Source organism: Festucalex cinctus, chromosome 5 (genome assembly GCF_051991245.1).
Source record: "Festucalex cinctus isolate MCC-2025b chromosome 5, RoL_Fcin_1.0, whole genome shotgun sequence".
Classification (NCBI taxonomy): domain Eukaryota; kingdom Metazoa; phylum Chordata; class Actinopteri; order Syngnathiformes; family Syngnathidae; genus Festucalex; species Festucalex cinctus.
This window is the reverse complement of record NC_135415.1, coordinates 14,426,062-14,447,980: the sequence shown is the minus strand read 5'-3', so window position 1 is coordinate 14,447,980 and position 21,919 is coordinate 14,426,062. Positions and strand designations below refer to the sequence as shown.

Genomic DNA, 21,919 nt, shown 5'->3' with positions numbered 1-21,919 from the left:
TAATTTATTTTATTGTATTATATGTTTTCAAATTTTCACAACATTTTTGGGACACACGTAGAAAGAAGTCAACAAAACATGCTCAATATGAGTCTTAACTCACAAACTGATTTTTCACGAGTTTGCCGATTTGGTCATCTGGCTCACATTAAAGCAGATAAAACAAAAACAGGGGGGGAAGCCATGCTTGGTTGGGAGAGAAACAGCATATTCGAATGTGTGCAGAATGTAAAGAATCAAATCAATGCGGTGACAAGAAAAGTCAGTCTATGTGTGCGCGTGTATGTGCGTAGTAGTTTAGATGGGGTGAGGCCGCAGACGTGAACTTTGAGGAGGATGAGAACGACGGAGTGTTCCGCCCACTTGAAGACATGGAGGTCAGCTGCATTCCTGACTTGTTTGCTCTTATCATTTTTTTTCCCCTCCTCTTTCTAGCCGTGTGAAGCCTTCTCTGGCCATGTGACCCACACGAGAAAAAGGAGAAGCAGATAAAGATGGAAAATGTGCTACACCCCCAGCAGCTGGTCGGAATTAGCAAAAAAAGTATGTTCTTACTCAACTCATTTTTCATGTCCTCTGGGTACCTCACGATACGATACGATACGATATGCGATACAAGGCTCATGGTTACGATTATCTCATAATATGACGATACTGCGATTATCTATATATTGGTCAGGTAAATAAACCCACGGTAATCTACGATAAAACTACTCAAGACATAAACTGATGTTTTTCAGTGAGAAAATAGTTTCTTTTTGTACCATCAATGAAACACAACATTAAAACTGGTGTCTTCTTCACAGTGAGTATTTTAGTGTGATTTTTTTAAACAAATACAAACAAATACTACTGGCATGCAACGTCAGTCAGTTACATAAATTGTTTCATTTTATAAACTTGACAATTTTTGGTGTAACACTGCAAAAGTAAATAAATAAAATATTAAATCCAATTAAATCAATATTAATATTCCCCAGAAATGGTATGCTTCAAAAAGTTGAAACATAAAATATGTTTTACAATGTTAAAATTGAAGATATATTACACATTTTTCATAGAAAATAATTTCCTGGACAGATAAATGTCTTACATATAAAGTCAGCTGATGAGTCTTCTTCGTCTGAAGACATGCGTCCATTTCCCCGCCACTCTTCTGAGGCGCTCCCCCTAGTGGCCTGCCAAGTAATTGCTCAATAAGTAATGAACAATGGAGCCGTTATAGTGGCTGCATATTAACTACAAATATTGTGACACTTGTGTAGGCGTATCGATAATCTATCAGGAGACAAAGTATCACGATTTATTGCGATATTGATATATTGTCACACTCCTAATTGTGTATGTTAATTTCACGTTCATATTCAAGGACACTCCAGATGATTTGATACTTTTACTTAACTACTTTCTCCTACAATACTTTGTTTCACCAGTCTTTTATGACACAAAGTACTTCAACTTTGGTGCAGCGTAGGTAGTATTTCATCCACCTGTGTCCAGTGATAACGATCAAAAAGAGTAGGTGTGCTAAAATCTTACCAATCACTGTCATTACGATCACAAGAGCATGCATGTTATGTATTTTTACAAGCTTGGCACAAAAAAAAAAAAGGTCACAACAGGTGTTTTTATTTTGTTTATTTTTATATTCATGTACAGGGGTTTCCCTGTGTATAAAATTCAGAGGTGGCCACCTCCAGCCTGAGCCACTGATATCGCTGAGCTCAGCAGGAACACATTTTAACTGCAGTTGCAGTGTTGCGCCATTATGGAGGCGCTATATCAACAGCAGTGCCCCAGAAAGACTTGAAGCAACAACCGAGGAAGAGACAGGTTTGTTTGTTTTTTTTCCTCTATCTTTTTTTTTTTTTTTAAACTTTAATTAATGTACCGAAGAAGAAAAAGATCACGGAGCAACTGTTGCAAACGCCCATTTCCTGGTTGCGAGGCAGAGGTGGTGCACTCCAGCCAGTCATAAAACACAGTATATACAATCAACATAATCGTGCTTTACAACAACGCTGAACTGTGATGATCATTTTGGCCATAATTCTAACTCTCCGTCTGAACGCATGCTTGCCTGCATCAAAGTGAGGCGAAGCAGTGACCTTCCTACAAATTCAATGAAAGTCAATTAAAAACAGAGCTCAGCACTTGACGTGTTGCATCAGATTCAAGCGCCCCCCCACCACCACTCAACCACTACGCTACTGAGGTAGCAAACACAGGAAGTGCGCGCTTCACAAGACTGCTGGCTATAATTAAGTTGTCGTAAAACACGCACACACCTCGCACAGGGTGAGCGCAATGCATCAAAAGAGCGACACGCTCCCCCCCTCCCCCCAAACACTTCATCTACGCCTCTGATTGACTCGGCACTGACGCAACACGGAACGAACAACATCATGCTGAGCTCCATCAAGCATGTTCGAAACAGAATTGTGCCAAATCAATTAAGTCATCACTGCAAATGGCGTTAATCATTCGGTAATTTATCATGCTTTTGATTGCCGGCAGATGTCACAAGATGCTGGCAAAGCTACTGCTTTTGTCGAAATAAAACTACTCGACTCACTTCAGCGTAGCTCCATGGCACCAAAATTTTTATAATAAAGCTCCAAAACCTTTTTTTTTTTTTTAAAGCGAATAATGGTTTCACAAAAAATAAAAATGAAATTAAAATCCCACAAATATGTCCAATAAGCATTTCATGAACTGGCGCAGGTGATTCACTCGAGTCTGCTGACGAGAGAAGACCAACTTCTGGGAAGTTCAACTATGACACAACTCCACCATGGAAACATTATTGAATATCTTATTTATTAACTGTGTCTATTAAATTAAAAAAAAAACACAAAAAAAAACCGTTTTGAATATAATGACTACGACTGGCAACCAGTCCGGGTGACCCCTGCCTACTGCCCCAAGCCAGCTGAGATAGGCTCCAGCACTCCCTGCGACCCTTGTGAGGAATAAGCGGTCAAGAAAATGAATGAATGAATGAATGAATGAATGAATGAATGAATAATCATTTATGATAAAAAATTGTACATGTATTTCTAATTATTAAAATGATTGTTTTTTATTTAATGACAATTATAATTGTGCAATTGTGAAAATATAAATTAATGAAATTATTATTATTACAATTATGCAAAAATATTTAACACGTTCACATATTTTTAATGAATGTATTATGTTTGTTACAATCCCTAAAGGATGAAATTACACAAAACAATTAAAAAAAAATTGCTTTCACAATTAAGCTTTCTATTAAGGACACACTTGAACATTTTTTTAAATGGGTCAACCCAAAAACTTTTTTGACAATAATATATCGTATGTGCCCTCACTACCCTAAACACGGCATTCTGATTAATATTGCATTTGTGGAATATGAGTTAATTTTAAGCAAAAAAAAAATAAAATACACCTGTTCTTATCTATGTTAGAGGGGCGGCCATTTTGTCACTTGCTGTCGACTAAAGATGACATCACAGTGCCTAATGCTGCATTCGAGGATTGTAAGAAGTCGGACTTTTCTGAGTTCAAACCAGGAAGTGTGTACGGGAACGCCCCCATGAACTGAACGGAAATTCCACTTGCAAAGTCGGAATAAAAAAATGACCCCGACTTCACCGACAGACTACAAGTGACGTCACTACAATGGCGACCACAGACCGTGAATGGTAAAACACAATTTACTCAAGTACAAGACTAGATAGCTTTCTTCATTCATAAATATTCGACATGACTTCACGGAACACAACGTACGTGACAGTATTCCGCTATATCCCTGCATGAAATTATACGATGAACTACTGAACTGAATGGAATGCTTATGAAATAAGCAAAAAAAAAAAAATAATTGTTTCAAAGTTTTTAGGACCAAAATAAAAAAAACAATTAATCACTAGCCACCATTTTGGTTGTTTACTTTCGCCTCGAACGCTTTCAGGTCGGAACTGGGAAAAAACAACTCGGATATATCCGACTTCCGACCATCCTCGAATGTAGCATTATCCATGTTAGGGGGCGGCCATTTTGTCACTTGCTGTCGACTGAAGATGACATCACGGTGCCTAAAGGGCTCAGGTAACACCCAATCATAGTTCACCTGTTTTCTGAAACTGAGCTGTGAAGTTGTCAGTAAAAGTGGCAACGTAAGATGGCTGCCCTCTTGTTTCAGCCACGAGGGTCCGATTGGCAGTAAATTGTGCATAGAACATATTATTGTTAAGAAAATGTTTGAGTTGATTTCCACAACGATTACATTTAAATGAATGAAGTTAATCATTAAATTACCCACCACATATTTATCATTTAAAATAATTACTCAGCATTGCATGTGCTTTAATTATACAAAAGGCGGGAAAAAAGCCTCCACATGTGTCAGAGCTCTCAGCGTGACGAAGCGCAGCACAAGCAAATGACCTCGGACGGCTGACTGCCACAACACTATTAAAAAGCACAACTCTCACATCCTGTGCGGACCCCCACACTTTCCCCCCGCCTTCCCCGGGACACACAAACACGTGCGCACACTCCCACCGCGCCACTGATTAACTGCTTCCTCCAGCCTGCTTCAAAGAAAAGCGCTGCTGATACCACGGCATTCTGATACTAGGCCTCGCCATTTTGCTCCAGAATGCTTGGGAAGTCTTTCAGATTTTGCGCTTTCATGATGTCCATGTCGGGTGTAGCAAAGCGGCCCCAAAGCTTTAACCAAGCCTTTGCGGTTTTTACAGTAGGGATGGTGATGTTGAAGTTACTCTCAGGCTTTCGGGCTGCACTGTAGCAGGCTCATTATAATCCTTTTATTGTTTCAGTTTAGTATCTATAGTGCGCACCCAAAACAGCGAACTAGCTGTCACTTTATATCATAACATAAAGCAACTTTTACTGAATAGTGTGAATAAAATGTAAGCGTGATGAAAATGCATCCTTCTCCCACGCATTTCAAATTAGCTCTGGAGCTAATGAACACGGCTAATGTAGCTGCCAGTAGAATCACCTTTAAAAAATTAAATACATTTAGTTTAATTACATCACAAATATAAAGATTTATTGTATGCATTTGTAAGAATTTTGTTGTTTTAAGGGTTTGTTTTTACTGTATAGTGGAACCAATGCTCGTTATGTGCGTGTTGTATGGGGCTAATGACTGACGCATTGCTACGTCATTCCGGGTAAGACGATAGAAAGCTAGCCTGAAGATCTGCTGTTGGTAGCTGTTGAAAAAAAGCTATTTTATTCCTCTCGAGTACGTGTGGCCAATGAAGTAACATATTTGCAAGCATTTGGACTCTTTCTGTTAGTATTTACGATGCCTTTTGGAAGTAGTGTACTACTGTTAGCTCGCTAGCACGCGAGCGCTAGTCCGTTAGTTATGCTATCATTGTTAGCATATTTAGGGCTTATTTAGGGGATGTTTACAGGCATATATGGCAAATGGATGTTTGTGTTGATTGTGTATATCTATGTTCTCTGTGAGAATTATTTTGTGTTATTTAGCACTTTAATATGGTGTTTTCTGTATTTTGTACAGTACTCACGGCATGCTTAACCACAACAAATGTCTGTTGCAACAAGAACCACTTGGACCCGTAATTTTCGACCGGAGGGGCGTAACATCTAATGAGACATTTAGACGGGAGATCATTTATTTTACGGCAATTTAACAGAGGAAAAAGAAGTTCAGAAGTGCTCGTATTTTTCAATCTGAACGTTGCTCAGGTGAATGGCGGGAAAATGCGCCGCGTCGGGGATAATCTGTCGAGGAATGATTGCAAACGTGAATTGCGCGGTTATCATCAATTAATTGGCACGTTTATGGGCCGCTTTGACTAAACGCCGGGAGGCGACAAGATGTGAGAAAAAAGCACATCCAATCGACTAAACGGCAAACACGGCTAATGGGGCTCGACAAGGTTTTCCGCCGGCGGGGACCAACGGGGAAGGTCGAGGGCCAATTTCACGGCTGCTTTCAAAAGGCAGGAAGAGGCTCGTTTTCTATTTTCAGTCATGCTCTCGTTTGGAATGGTGCCTCCCGTCTTTCCTGCTTGCTTCACAAACATCCTCGCATGTCAGATAAGTGGAGAGGGAGCATCCGAGCTGTTTGTAGTTGGAGCTAAAAATGAAGCGCTCTGCAGTGGCACCTTGACTGACGAGTGCCTCAAATTACGAGTTTTTGCACGATATTAATTGTATGTATATGGAATTGAACTAGTATCTGAGTTACTAGTTTGGTCACGGAACAAATTAACTTCCCCACTGTATAGTAGACAGCATATATCTTTAAATAAGGCACTTTTGTCAGCGCCTTAATGCACATTTGCCAATAAACAAACCAAAACAATACTGCCGTTTTCAGTCTTTCAGAGAAAGAACCTGTAACAATCTCCTCCCTCACCACTATCTCTGTCATACTCCCACGCCAGGCCCCGCTATGCGTCGTGATGCCAAGACCATAAAGGCCAACATTGTAACGCACCATCTGACAGGAGTGCTTAAAGAGTAAGTGGCTAGAGAGGGGGTGGTAAACGATACAAAAAGCACAGGGATTCATACACACACACATACATATATATATATCCCTCCATTTTCTTAACCGCTTGTTCCTAAAAAGGGTTGCGGGGGTGCTGGAGCCTATCCCAGCTGGCTTCGGGCAGTAGGCGGGATTCACCCTGAACTGCCAATCGCAGGGCACACAGAGACAAACAAACTATCCACACGCACAAGTGCACCAAATGACAATTCGGAGCACCCAATTAACCTGCCATGCATGTCTTTGGAATGTGGGAGGAGACCGGAGTACCCGGAGAAAACCCACGCAGCCACGGGGAGAACATGCAAACTCCATCCAGGAAGGCCGAAGCCTGGACTTGATCTTGCGTCCTTAGTACTGGGAGGCGGACGTGCTAACCACTCGTCCACCGTGCTGCATGGGGCCGATCCGCTCCAGTTTGACAAAACATGGTCACGTTTCGTCCGGTTGCCTCAGCGTTAAGCTCCCTTGAAATTAACAAGACCGAAAATCTACACAGAGGAGGAATGCAGTTTACTCTGCTATCTTTATGGAGAACATAAATCTGCTGTAGCAGTCCTTTCCGCTTGGCTGCTTGTGTCACTTCAAAATTTGCCTAATGATGCAAAACATTTTCATTTTACAGCAGTTTGCTTCTTATCGCTGCCTCGGCTTCGCGAGGACGAATGGCGGCGCAAAAGCGACAAAGCTTGTACCCCGGTTGCTCATTCCTGTCAAAAGTTAGCGTAATAGCCCCCAGACAGTTTCTGAATAATGCAAAGATAAGCTATTGTCAGGCAAGATTCATGTTTTGCTCTCCTTGAATAGTCGGCATCTATTCAGATGATTCCATAAACAAATACACAGCAGACGGGACCCTGGCTAGCCAACATCACGGTTACGTGAAGCGTTTTTGGCAGGATGTCCAACATAATGAACAGCCACCCAAGTTTCCCTGCTTTGGACCCATAAAGGAAAAGATAAACCTTCTTATGTTCAACTTCCATGAAAAGAAGACAAACTAATGATGTGCTTTTGCCAAAAGAAGACAAAATACTGGTGGTGTGTTTTCCTAAGAAGAAGACAAAACTATTGACATTTCCTTAAAAGAAGAAAACTAATGATGCACTTTCCTAAAAAGGAAAAAACTACTGATGGTTCACGAGACTATTGATGCTGAACTTCTCTTAACAGAAATCAAACTACTAATTTTACACTCTCCTGTGCAAAGAGAAAGACAAACTACTAATGGTAAGCTTAATGAAAAGAAGACAAACTACTGTTGTTATGCTTCCCAAAAAAGAAGACAAACTACTGATGGTTTCCTTAACGGAAGAGAAACCACTTTTGTCACACTTTCCCAAAAAGAAGACAAAAACTATTTATGCTAAGCTAACACTTCCTTAAATCAAGACAACTACTGATGCGCTTTCCTAAAAAGAAAAAAAGAAAACGACTGATGGTTCACTTTCCTCAAAACGAGACCATTGATGCTGAACTTTCCTTAACAGAAATCAAACTATTAATTTTACACTCTCCCGTACCAAGTCGGAGACAAACTACTGACGTTAAGCTTTTCATGAAAAGAAGACAAACTACTGTTATGCTTCCCCAAAAAGAAGACACAATTATTGACAGTGCACTTCCCTTAAAAAACAAATTACACACTGTTGATTTTGCACTTTCCTAAAGCGAAGACAAACGACTGACTTGAATGTTGCCCTTTTCTAGAAGAAAATATTTAAAGAGTTGGATATTGTTTCTTTTTTTAAAGTATTTTATTGTACACATTTTGTTCACTTGATTTGTATTGTCACCTTAAAACCAAGATACGTACCGAACCGGTTTTTTTTTTGGGGTGTGGAGTGGGGTGACCATGGAGACTTAACATCTCGAATGAGACTTAACATCTCATTGTTTTCCCCGGAATCTCGAAATGGAATCCCGGGCATGGGTGATTCATTCTCTAAATATCACTTGAGTGTTTTACAAGGGGTGACGGGGAGGTCTGGTTGGCCCGACCGCACAAAAGACCACTCCTGTTTTATGTTGGGAAGGGATCCCTTTCGAGGGGGTCGGGGGGGCCTTCGCCGATTAACGGCCACTCAAGCGTAACAAACGTCGGTATAAACAGCCTCTTGAGAACAATGCGTTGTAAAAATGCTGACGTAAAGAAAAAGTCCCGAGTTCCGGACGCCGTTGATAAGGTCATTGAACAGCACACTTACCAGGCCGTCGCAGTTGTTAATGGCAACCGAGGCCCCGGGAACGTCCGTGATGTCGCCCACGAAGGTGCAGTCTGTCTTCAGCAAGCTTATCCTCCCGGTCCCGTTGTCAGGTCTGGTCCGGTTGGCGAACGGTTGAGAAGGTCCGCCTGCGGTCCTCCAACCATCGTCGTCGTCGTCGTGGTGCCATTCCACCGTCGCCCCCGGTGCCACCAGCCGATTGTTGGGCCGCAGTCGCAGGTGGAACTCCTTGCCAAAGGCGCTGATGTTGAAGAAGAGCTGCTGATCCGACGGCGTTGGCGGCAGTGTCGGCGGCGTCGTGGACGCCTCCCTCCTGACCCGTTGCTTGTGGGTGGCCGACAGCAGGTGGGAGAGGAAGCGCCCGTGGGCGTCGGTGCTGAACGGGGTGACCAGGCCGTATTCCTTCAGACGGCGTGTCAGCTGATCTGCAACACAAATCGACCAGACCGGTACATCAAAAGGAACCAGACAAGAATGCACCGCCAGGTTTTTTTCATCTGAATCCTTTAGTCCTACGATCTTAAATGGACCCCATAGAATTTGGACTCCAGGTCCAAGGGTGTCCATATTCTATACTACACCAGTCCCAAGAAGGGACAAATGTGAGGCTTGCGATGTAGAACTGTGCCAAACAAATCATGTGGAACCATCTTGCGGGTTCAATTCCCTGACACACTATTTGGAGTCCTCTAGTCCTTACGACCAGACTAATGGAAGGGTTGCATCTTTCATGCAAGTGACTTACTGGAAAGTGGGTTTGATTTCCGACAAGTGCTCAGTACCCAGCCCAATGGGACGATTGTGTTACGAAGGAAACCCACGGTTAAAAAAAATAGTGCTATGCTATATAAGTCATGTGACTAACTAATTGAGGTGTGGGTTTGATTTATGACCCCAAAACCCTTTCCACTGGAACCCTCCGGGTGCCAGTCCTAATGCTGCATTCGAGGATGATTGGAAATCGGACTTTTCCGAGTTCAAACCAGGAAGTGTGTACGGGAACGGCCCCTTGAACTCGGAAATTCCACTTGCGAAGTCGGAAAAAAAAAGGCGGACTACAATGTGACGTCACTCTGAATGGCAAAACACAATTTTTTCGAGTATAAAACTAGATAGCTTTCTTCATTCATAAATATTCTACATAACTTCACGTAACACAACATACGTGACAGTATGCCACTATCTCCCTACATGAAATTACACGGTGGGCTACTGGACTGTATGAAATGCTTATGACATAAGATAAAAATTGTGAGCAGGTAAGTTTGCTGGAGGTCAAAATGAGCTTTGAGGACCAAAATAAAAAACAATTTACCGCTATCCGGCATTTTGGTTGTTTATTTTCGCCTCGAACGCTTTCAGGTCGGAACTGGGAAAAAAAACAACAACAACTCGGATATATCCGACTTCCGACCATCCTCGAATGCAGCATAAGGAAATGGGAGGATATGGAGTTAAGTGTTTTACAAAAGAGTTGGCAAAAAGTCAATATAAGTGCTACTTAATTATTGTCAACAAAAGCTTTGTCATAAGAAAAGTCATAGTATCTGGAATGTGTTTTTGGTGTCTTTTTAATCCAACAGGCTTCTTTACAAATGAACAGACGTTCCAAAGTTAGCTGCTGCGCTAAGCTAACAGCAAGATGTGCTTTTCTAATTCTACGACTGTTTCTTGTGGTTCATCTGGATGCCCTGTGACGCATGTTACCTCTCACAGGTCAGTCCAGGTACTACGTCGGATTACATTTGAAGGACAGTAGCCTATTTGGTTGACAGTATTTGGGTTCTGACTCGGTTTATTCTTGCAGTTTTTTTGGCCATCTCGCATTTATTCAAGAGCTCCAAGAGGCACTACAGAAGATTACACTTGAGTGGTTTATAATGGAACTGTAAAAACACTTCACTTTGACCTCACTGTTTTTGTTTGTTTGTTTGTTTTGTTTTGATTTTCAATTGAGCCCCTGAAGCCAGATTTACTTATCAACAAGAAATTTGGTTTGGTTAACTTGTTTGTCACGCAAAGACCATCAAAAAAAGTTAGGATTGGTGGGGGGCTGAGGGTCAGGAACACAGTCTGCCATTTTGGTTTGAAGCAGACATTTTAGGCTCAGTTCGAGTCTATTAAAACTGAACTACTCCTAGAAAATTTGTCCAATTACTCCTAAATTTGACCAAACAGGTGGATGACGCTAAATTGCGAAGGATTTTAGATTTGGTCATTGTGTGGCAGCACAGTTTGATGACTCAAATGTAAAATTGTGTAGATTGGTGGGTCGGAAAGAGAAAAAAAACAAACAAAAAAAAAAAAACGCGAAGGCCTATTTGGAGACCTTGTAATTAGGTGGAGCGTTTGCCCATTCAAACAGGTGTCTTTGGTGACGCAACAATTACACGTCTGGAGAAATGACAAGCCTGTTAAAAGCAAAAAAAAAAAAAAATGGGATTAAAAAACAGGAAAACAATGCATTGAAGAGGTGTTTTTTTGTTTTTTGTTTTTTTAAGAGAATTTGAAGACGTGATTAATGAGACTGGATCATAACCAAAATAATAAACAGCACTATCAAAATGAAAGGTAACGCTAACGCATCTGCTTTGAAAACATCAAAGATCTTTTATGAGGCGAAGACCAAGCACTCTGTCATCAGACTCGTTTTTGTTTTGTTTTTTTTCTCACGTTTGCAACATTATCTCAGGTGGGTGAAAATAAAACCAAAAAACATGGACAAAAAGGGCATTTTTATACTGCTTTTCTACTTGAAACTCAATGCCACATTGAATGCATCATTTGGTAAACGAGACACTGACAGATTTTTTTTTGGTTCATGTTCATGCTGTTTTTCGACTGTGAAACTATAAACGCAACGCGTCATTGAATGCATCCTTTTGGAGCCAGACACACTAAGATAAGATAAGATAAAATATATTAGTAGCACAAATGGGGGCATTTGCTTTATGGGTGCAGGAAATGAAAAAATAGCATGAAAGAGGAGGACAAACATTTTGTTTTTATTTTCATTTTTATGTTACTTCTGTGAGGCTGTAAAATTCATGCCGCATCAAATGCATAATTTGGAAGAAGACACCCTACAAACAAGCATTTTTATATTTGGCATTTTTATATCGCGTTTCATCTTCTCATTAGGACGAGAAAATTTCTCATCCTAACGAGGAACTTTGTTTTAACGAGAAACGTCTTTACGACTTCAAAATAAAACAGCATTCATTAAATGCATGATTTTGTAAATTATTTATGTCACGGTGTTTGATTTTTATGAGCCATCACTTGCCATCAAAGTCAAGGATTTATCACGGTTAACTTTGTTATGGGTTAATATGACAGCTAAGATGTCAAATTTTGATAAACATTTTTATTACATTCATTTTTTGAAATTGCCTAGTAAAAAAAAAAACATTGCAGGATGGTCACAGATTGACGACCCTTGCTTAGACTATTTCCCACAAAGTAAGTATAAACACCCGTCAACGAGGACCATGTTTTTTTGTTGTTTTCATTCCCCCAGAAAGAACAATCCCCACTTTCTCAGGCAGTCCTTGAATGCAGCGTACCGGCAATTACGTACATATGAGTCACCGCGATACTTGCGGTGGGAAGTGATGTGCTTTTTAATAAACTTGCGAAACGGGAAGTAAGGCAAAGAGAGGTCAAGTGTTAGCAGCGTGAGAGGGCTTAGGGGTGGAGATCATGGGGTACGGCACGGTCCGTGTCGAAGCTCAACTTCTTGCTTAACTTCCCGATGGAGAACAGATGTGGAGGATCCAGAGGTGGAATTTGCACTTCCTGTCTTAACGGAGCCTGTCAACCAAAGCGCTGGTAGACCAAAAAGTGTGTATGCTCGTGTGTGTGTGGGGAAAATCAAATTTTTCCAAACTGACAAACATCATCTCACAATATAAATCAGGAATAATTTCCAAAGATGTATGTTATAAAATGAACAGACAACTGTCGCCGGTTTCTGTAGGCAAAAAAAAGCAGGATGAAAGAGAATTTGACCGACAGTAATATTCAACAAAAACAATTCGGACCTCAAATACTTCCTGTTTTCATTCTTCTTCTTTCAAATTTATACCGTGTCAAAGAAAACAGTGTGCCGCCATCAAGTGTTTGACAGTGGAATTACACCCAAAATAAACAGGAGGCAGAACAAAATAGTTACATACTGTACAAAAAAAATCTGTCCAAAAGCTGATTGCGTGGGAAAAAAGCCTTAAGAGTGGCTTAATGTGTTCGAGGATTCTTCGAAGTTGGACTTTTCCGAGTTCAAACCATGAAGCGTGTACGGGAACGCCCCCTTGAACTCGCAAATTCCACTTGCGAAGTCGGGGAAAAAAAAGGACCCCGACTTCACCGACGGACTACAAGTGACGTCACTCTACAATGGCGTGAATGATAAAACACAATTTACTTGAGTATAAAACTAGATAGCTTTCTTTATTCAGAAATATTCGACATAATTTCACGTAACGCAAAGTACGTGACGGTATGCCGCTACCTCCCTGCATGAAATTATATGGTTAAACTGTATGGAATGCTTATAAAATAAGATAAAAACAATAAATGAAGCAAAATTACAAGAAGGTAAGTTTGCTGGACGTCAAAAATTAGTTTTAGAAACCAAAATTAAAAAAAACAATAATTTACCAATATCCGCCATTTTGGTTGTTTACTTTTGCCTCGAATGTTTTCAGGTTAGAACTGGGAAAAACCAACTCGGACATAGCCGACTTCCGACCATCCTCGAATGCAGCATCAGGCTGTTAGCTGCTCAAGTGCTCAAGGAGTTAGCTTGCGTAATTATTTTATTGTGCTAACAATTTCTTTTTCAATTTAAGTTATTTTAGTAACTTTTGTTAACTATACTTTTACTAACCTTGGTTACTTGTTGTTAATGATGCTTAAATGCATCAATGCTACTCACTGTGAAAGATAATCATTAGCTAGGCTATAGCGTTTGCATTGTAGTTAGCATGAAGCTAAACGGTTAAAAGGCCAAGTTATGTTTAATTTCAAAACACAAAGTATATACAATTGTAGTTATTTCAGTAGCTTTTGTTAACTATACTTTTACTAACCTTGGTTACTTATTAATGACGTTTAAATGCCTCAATGTTACTCACTGTGATGCTAATCATTAGCTAGGCTATAGCGTTTACATTGTAGTTAGCATGAAGCTAAATGGTTAAAAGGCCAAGATGATTTCAAAACACAAAGTGTAATTGTCTTGTTTAATGTTTTAGTTTGACACTGAACTTCAACAATAAACAAAAAACGCATCTTGAAAAACGCATCTTGAAAAACGCACCTGCATCTCAAAGCGCTACTGTACTTGGATACTTCCCTCCACTGGAGTCTACTAGCATGTGTGCATATTTGTGTAAATAGTGTACACAACTGCACACATCAAGCACCCCCCCTCCCCCCCCCGCGCTACCTTTAATTGCTCCCCACTCCCTCCCCCTTTTTCATTGAAACTCACCTTCTCGATCATCTTCACCAGCCTGCAAGACAAAGGGAGGAATTCATTAAAAAACACACACACATAGCCTAGAGAAATGTGCAACTTTGTGAAAATTAACATAAAAAATGGCTTTATTGTAAAGGTTATGTAACAGGTTAGTGTGTGTGGAGTGTGTGTGTCAACATCTCACACAGTGCGCGCATTTAAGGGAGTCAAACGTGGATGCGACTTTTTTTCCCCCCTCCCCTCCAGTCAGTCGCACTTCAGTTTTGACCTTCAAAAAAAGCAGACATTTTACCATCAAAGTTTTTACCTTGGCGGCTGAAGTCTTGATAAATCCCATCAGCACCAAGAAGGCGAATGACAGCGCGGCCATCACGAGTGTTGTCAAGGAAATCACAAGAAATCAAGTTCATCCAAAAAGAAAAAAAAAAGATGGCATGTGCAGCAAAACCTTGCCTCTGTCTTGTTTTGTTTTTTGAAGTGACGCTAAAGAGTGCAGTGAGGCGAGTTGCGTGACTTGTTGCGGGTCACTTTTCGTCACTTTTGTCAATGAAAGAAAAAGTTTCCGTGGCTCCGCCGCCGCTCACGTCTCGGCCGCTGCACAGCTGCGCGCGCGACCTGCAGCTTGCCTGCATGCTGAAGGCAGCCCCCGCCTAATAAACCAAATAGGTCCGGCCCTGTGTGACGTCATCACAGCCAGCCTGTAACCCACCCCGTTCACTTCACACAATCAGCTTTTGGTGATTCAAAACTTTTTCCCACAATTATGGTGTGACCTATAACCCGTAAAACTTTTTGTTCTCTTTCAAGATGGTAAGAAAAATAAATGTAAATTATATGGTTGCACAAGTGCGCACACCCCTACTAGGACAGCCTGGGATAGGCAACTTTAATGATGGAGGGGACCGCAATATTTCTTTAGCGCGATAACAGATGACGCACTAAGCAACAATCGTGATTTTGACATTTTAAAATAACCAATTCCATAAAAAAAAAAAATATATATTGTTTCGTCCAAAAGAAACTTACATAATTATAGTGTTTCAACTAAATTTATTTGACTCAGTATTTTTTTTTTACATTTAAACATTTTCTTGTTTTGTGCCAAAAAAATTACCAAATTAATCATGATTAATATTTTCTTCATAATCAAGCAGCCTTATATTAGCAGCACAGATGTATAACAAAAATGCAATTTTAAATAATTTGGAGAAAAAAAACATGCCAGTCCACAATTAATCCACAGCTAATTGAGCAACACTGATAATAATAATAATGATAATAATAAAAACGCAGATAAAGTTTCAATATGTACTTTTCATGAAAAACGGAGATGTCTCCCCTCAAAAAGCAAAAACTATATACATATTTTTTTTTAATCGCAGATTAATTCCTCACATGCCAAACTGCAAGTATGCGCGGTGTCACTCACTGTAATAGAAATGTTTGATTTTCCCCCATCATTTTTTTAATTATTAAAAATAGAATATATTTTAAATATTAATATATTATGTTCAGAATATACTCACGGCAAAAGGGAGTCACCACACATCTGCAATCATTTAAAGTGCCTCTGATTAACTCCCCAGGCAGTCAAGTTCAGATGTTCTAGTAGGCTTTTGCCGACATGTTTTGTCAGTCTGCATGCAGTTTTCACCTGTAAAATCAGCTCCTGTTCATGATGCTGCCACTGGCATGCATCTTTCTTTTGTTGAGGAGCTGTTTTGTCATTGGGGAAATACCGGTGGTGTCCAAACTATGGTCCGGGGGCCATTTTTAGCCCGCGATCCATTTATTTATTTATTTTTGTAGCCCATGGCACAGATGGATATCAACATCAAACAAAGCTTGCGCCATTTGCTACACTGTACAACAGGACTTTATTTATTTATATATATTTATTTTTTTGCAAAAAGTGTTCAGTTGTATTTTATTTAGCTGGAGAGCAAAATATCAGACAAGTGTAACTATAAAAGTAAAGAAATTAACGACAGCATCTCATCTGGCTTCTTGCACATTAGAAATAAACATCCGTGGAAATAATTCAAGTAAAACAAATGGCCCAATTGGAGAATATGCAAGCACACAATATACGTCATATCTGATACACTCATTTGTTCATTTGTGCCAGTGGCACAATCGAAACAAGAAAAATGACTCCAATAATCCAGAGACGAAAAAATAGATTTCCAAGCCGGACATTATAGTGCGAGTCATCTAGCGTGTGGCATGAGGCGAAGCATCCCACCAATTACTTGCCATGACAGGAAGTGCCAGCCGTCTCATTGTCGCTGTCATTTTCCACATCTGAGCTCTCACTTTGTCCACAGGCGCAGAAACGGTCGCAAGATGAAGGTGACCTCCAGATCGCAGGGAGAAAGGCGCCTTTCATCCAATGGCCCTTGTTAGATTCTTCTCAGGATGCTCGTTTTGGAAAAGGAGGCTGGTTGGTGGGTCGGTACTCGGTGGTCAAATACATACAGTGGAACCCCATGGACTTTTTATTTACAGGCTGGCTTCTAATTGCTCCCAATCTTTTTAACATATTTTTTTTTTTTTTCTACCCCCCGAATTATTGTCGTATGGATATACAGCCAGTCAGTATTTTCCATGAAAAACAGGTGGGAAATTTAATAAATGAACAAATAAAAATAAAAGATATTAAAATATGTTTAAAATAGATTCATCCTGGTTGCCAAAACCACAAATCAGCTGGGTCCACCTACTATTTAATTAGGAAGGTAATTTGATATTTGGTAGAAAAGTGGATATGGAGAAGTAGGTAAAAAAAAAAAGCTGGTGGTAGGCTAGGTTGGCTGTTAGGTAAGTACGAGCAGTATGTAGGAAGTAAACTGGTAGGTAAATCTGGAGGAGCGTACACATGTACAGCAAATAGACTCAACAGTTGTAAATGACAACTGTCACCCTATCCAACAGACTAGGTGTGCTACGCTAAAGCGGGCGCTAGGCTGAATCATGCGCTAACTGCAGTTTCTACAAAGTCCATGGTATCAGCAAGTAGGTAAAGTCCAGGCAACATTATAAAAATGAAACATTTTTTTTAGATATAATAATAATAATAATAATAATAATAATAATAATAATAATAATGCAATTGGCTGGCAACCAGTTCAGGGTGTACCCCACTTACTGCCCCAAGCCAGCTGGGATAGGCTCCAGCACCCCCGCGACCCTTGTGAGGAGTCAGTGGTTAAAATGGATGGATGGATCAAAAATAATAATGATAATAAAAATAATCAACATGAACTTACCAGAAAATTGGAGGTGTCCTTTTTCTTGGGGGTCCAGTGATATTTCCTGGGTTGGACTAAACCAAAACCTTTTTTGTAGGAAAGGTAATCGGGGATGTACCATGTGAGAGCAAGCCAGAGGGATGAATGGAGAGATGGATAGCTAGCTAGCTAAATATAGATAGCTGGCTAGATATAGATAGCTGGCTAGATATAGATAGCTGGCTAAATATAGATAGCTGGCTAGATATAGATAGCTAGCTAAATATAGCTAGCTAGCTAAATATAGATAGCTAGCTAAATATAGATAGCTAGCTATAGCTAGCTAGCTAGCTATAGCTAGCTAGCTAGCTAGATAGAGAAGATAGATAGAGAAGGTAGAGAAGATAGATAGAGAAGGTAGAGAAGATAGATAGAGAAGGTAGAGAAGATAGATAGAGAAGGTAGAGAAGATAGATAGAGAAGATAGATGTAGATATACAGATAGATAGATAGATAGATAGATAGATAGATAGATAGATAGATAGATAGATAGATAGATAGATAGATAGATAGATAGATAGATAGATAGGCACATAAAGCAAACAGACTTGCTTGCTGACAATGTTATGTCCGACTGATTTTATTTTTAATTATATATTACTGATTTTTATTTGATTATATCAAGAGAATAAAACCAGAAAGTTACGTAAAAAGAGTGTCTCACATTCAGAGCACATTTGTCAACTTCACACCAAGACTGTGTTTATTATTATTTTCAAAGCAGTAAAACTCTGCCTTCAACTTGTCACACTCATGGTAAATTTATGCTAAAATTACGTGAAGTGAGTGGCTTGTGTTGAAAGCCGTAAGACTCCACCGTAACCTTTTTTTTAATTCATGTTTAGGTTTCTTTTCAATAGAAGAACAAAAGATGTTATGTGAAGCAGTTATATTTTTACTAACCATATAAGTTGTCATCAAAATTACGCTTGCCTACATTAGTGTTTGTTGTTTTCTTTAATTAAAGTAACTTTTACGGTACATGCTGCCCTTAAAAATTGAGTTGTTGTTGTTGTTGTTGGTGGTGGTGGTGTGGGGGGGGGGGGGGGGGGGGGGCAATCTGGAATGCTGTCTTTTGACTCTTTCTCATCCTGACACAATGACTCGTGACGTCTTTACTAGGCAGGTTATGTCCCGCTCACAATGGCCCACGTCCCACCCAGTGTCATCAGGGGCAATAAAAAAATACAAAAAAATCCTCGCTGGCTAAAAGATGGGGCATTCCATTCGAAGGTGGTGGACGGGGGCGCTGGGAATAATTGACATAAATGAAAAGATGCTTGTCATATCCTGAATGCTAATAGCTTTGCTTGCTGCTGATACGATTAGGCCAACAAGGAGATTTACCATTTCCATATTAAAAGACGGGAGGTTGATAAAACACGATGGTCAGGTATATTTTTGTTAACAAAATTGTCAAGAAATATATATTACTAAATTATTGAAATACAGCTAATAAGCCTTAAAGTGTAGAATGGAAGTAAAATTTAAGTTTGGAGAGGTACATTAAGTAGCATCCTAAATTACAAAAAAAAAATCTGTTGTTATATGAAGGATATAAAGGAAAATGAACGGGAAAAAAGTAATCTTCTTAAGTAACAAGGAAATAATTGCTAATTAGAAATTACAAGAAAGGATTAATGTTGTAATTTACACGCAAAAAAAGATTAAAGTCGTCAACGTAAAGAAAAAAATAATAAAAAAAAAATAAAAAATAAAATCAAAGCCGAACATGACTGGGTAAAAAGTCCTGTTAAGCAAATACTTGTAATCATAATTTAGAGTATAAGAGACACTTTTTATTTAAATGAGTCATCAGTATGCTAAAAAAGAAGAAAGAAATTGAGAAAGAAATAAGTTGTAATGTTACGAGAATAAAGCCAATGATAATATAGTTTGGATGTTATAAAACTGAAGCTCTAAATTACTGAAAAAAGTAAACACAAAAAATTTGCAAGTCACATGACAAAATACTGAATGTTACAAAATAATATATATATTAAAAAAAAAACAACGTAACATTGCAAGAACAAAGCCGTATCGTACAAGTTTTGAGAAGTTGTACATTGCACAAAAAAAAGAAACGTTCGATCCATCATAAGTTAAGTACAAAAAAGTCATTATGTCCTAAGAATAAAGTCGTGAATTCCGCAAAAAAAAAAAAAAAAGGTCATAAATACAAAGGTAATTTAAATTTGAAAAGGTGTTATTTTACAAAATATCGCAAATTCTATTTTACAAGAAATGTTACGTAAAGAGCAAGAAAGATGCTGGAAGTAAGCTCAAGTCTGAAGTTCGTCGTGGTTGCTCATTTTGTCTCATAATATCACAACTCAATTGTAATATGTACACCCTAATACACGTAAAAGACCACTTCAAAGCAAAATAAATATGCCAACGGTTAGCAAAACGCAGCTTCTATTTCTCGCTTGGCTCCGAAAAGCCATGAAAAGGCATTTTATGACGTTTGCCTCTGAGGCGCTCTCCGTGGAGGCCCGCCTCACGCTGACTTTTTTCCCCAACCGGTCAATTGTCAGCCCAACACACAATGCTGTCGTAATGAGCGTCGGCACGCACACATGCAGACGCATCGCACTACTTTAACGAGGCTCATTTGAAAGGCAGCAGCGCTGTGGAAAGAGCAATAAAAGCTGTCTGAATTAGTGGCCCCCATGTGGCGCTGTTGCACCGTCAGATCAATTTGGACTCTTTACCATACTTGGGGGTGGGGGTGGTGGGTTAGAAAAAAAAAAAACTTACACACTACACAGTGTGTTTGTTTAAAATAGTCACAATAGACCAATTGGACTAAATGGCCAATTATTTTCCCTTTAAAACATTATCGAAGAAAAACGAAGTTTCCGACGCTATGAAAGTACCCCGAATGCACCATTTTGCTTGCGTAGCATTAGCAACTAGCAACTGTGTAGCATATGTTATTCTGTTGTCCCTAAACGTCCTTTAAGCTGTTTAATGACACCACAGTTAGAGGTACCTGTAAAACGAAATACACAACGTTAAAAATTACATCCACTGTATAGTTAAATACAAAACATGCTTCGTTTTTAAAACACTGCTAGCCTAGTGCTAACAGGAAGTTAGCAAATGCTAACAGGAAGTTAGTATCCACTTTGGGAGTGTTTTTCCTTTAGATAACGAATATCCACACACAAATCTGGTGGGAACACATACCCACAGATGAGGTAACTACGCAAAGGCACAAATTCTTCCCAATGTGTGAAAAACGAGTTATTTTAATAGAATATAATCACAACTTTCTTCTGTACTCACTTTAAGTGTGCGTGCAATAGATCCATGGCACCACACTGCCCCCAAGAGGCCAAAATGCACCGGAACAGTCAGTATTTGTTCTGTTTTTGTTTTTTTTGTTTTTTTTTCAGTTGCTATTATTTTAGTTTATTCGATTCCTATTTCACTTTCTTATTGTTTTCATGTTGTTCCATGACATGGCATGAAATACAATCCCAGAGGTCCCGGGTGAGCCCAGTAAGTCCCAAGACTTGTGTAAAAGGTCAATGCTTTTCACCAGTTGTAAACAAGTAAGAAAGGCTTTATTATTGACACATAAATCTATACAATAACCTTGTATACGTAATGATTTTTTATTTTTTTTTAAATATGGACTTGTCAATCAAAGCAGAAAATCTTAATAGCGAATGTTTGTGCTTAAGTGGCATCCATTGAAAAGGAATTGGGAAGGGGTTCATTTTATGCATTATATATTTTTTAAATAATCTGCAGATTAATTGGTATTTTTTTCTGCCAATTATCGATATCGCCATCGGCCTCAAAAAATGCATATCGGTCGGGCCCTACTTTTCACACTGCAGTTAGCACCAGGCTTCGCACTGCCGACGAACCCATTCATCTCGTTATTTTGTTATCTTGCGGTTGCCGGCGTGACATCCCCTCAAATTGAAAAGGTTCGATTCCAGATCGCAGATCGGCGTCACGGCGACGTCAGAAGGTGCATCCAATAGGAAAGGGGCTGGCGGAGTGATTTCAAAGTGTTTAGAGCAATAGACCAACCTCCCTGTTACTTCATGTTAGGCTGTGTTACACAAGCGCTTCCAAATATGGGAAAGCATTCCCCCCTGGGGGAGCTGTCGTACTTTTGCGCTTCTCCCCAAGCGCAGTGTGAAAAGGCCTTATGAGAAGTCATAAATGACACAATGAAAGAAAGTCACATTATGTGCAAAACATATTGTCACAACAAGTAATTCACGATAAAAATTGTGTTGCTTTCAAGTCTCGAGTGCGGTGGAATATTTTTCTGATTGCTATAAAAAAACAACAACAAAAAAACAGATGGTTACTGTTGCTTCCATGTGCGAATTGGGGGGTGCTGTAACGA

General features: G+C 39.6%; 1 protein-coding gene across 1 annotated transcript in view; it reads right to left on the bottom strand.

The window, feature by feature from the left end:
• Positions 1–14,870, bottom strand: part of adamts3 (ADAM metallopeptidase with thrombospondin type 1 motif, 3) — a 114,315-nt gene extending 99,445 nt beyond the window's left edge. Inside the window, exons 1-3 of the mRNA XM_077522762.1 lie at positions 14,562–14,870; positions 14,267–14,288; positions 8,755–9,197 (exon numbers count right to left, since the gene is read on the bottom strand). Of these exons, the coding sequence (XP_077378888.1) occupies positions 8,755–9,197; positions 14,267–14,288; positions 14,562–14,624 (528 nt within the window). The 5' untranslated portion in view covers positions 14,625–14,870. The remainder of the gene's footprint in view (positions 1–8,754; positions 9,198–14,266; positions 14,289–14,561) is intronic.
• Between the last annotated feature and the right edge of the window lie 7,049 nt (positions 14,871–21,919).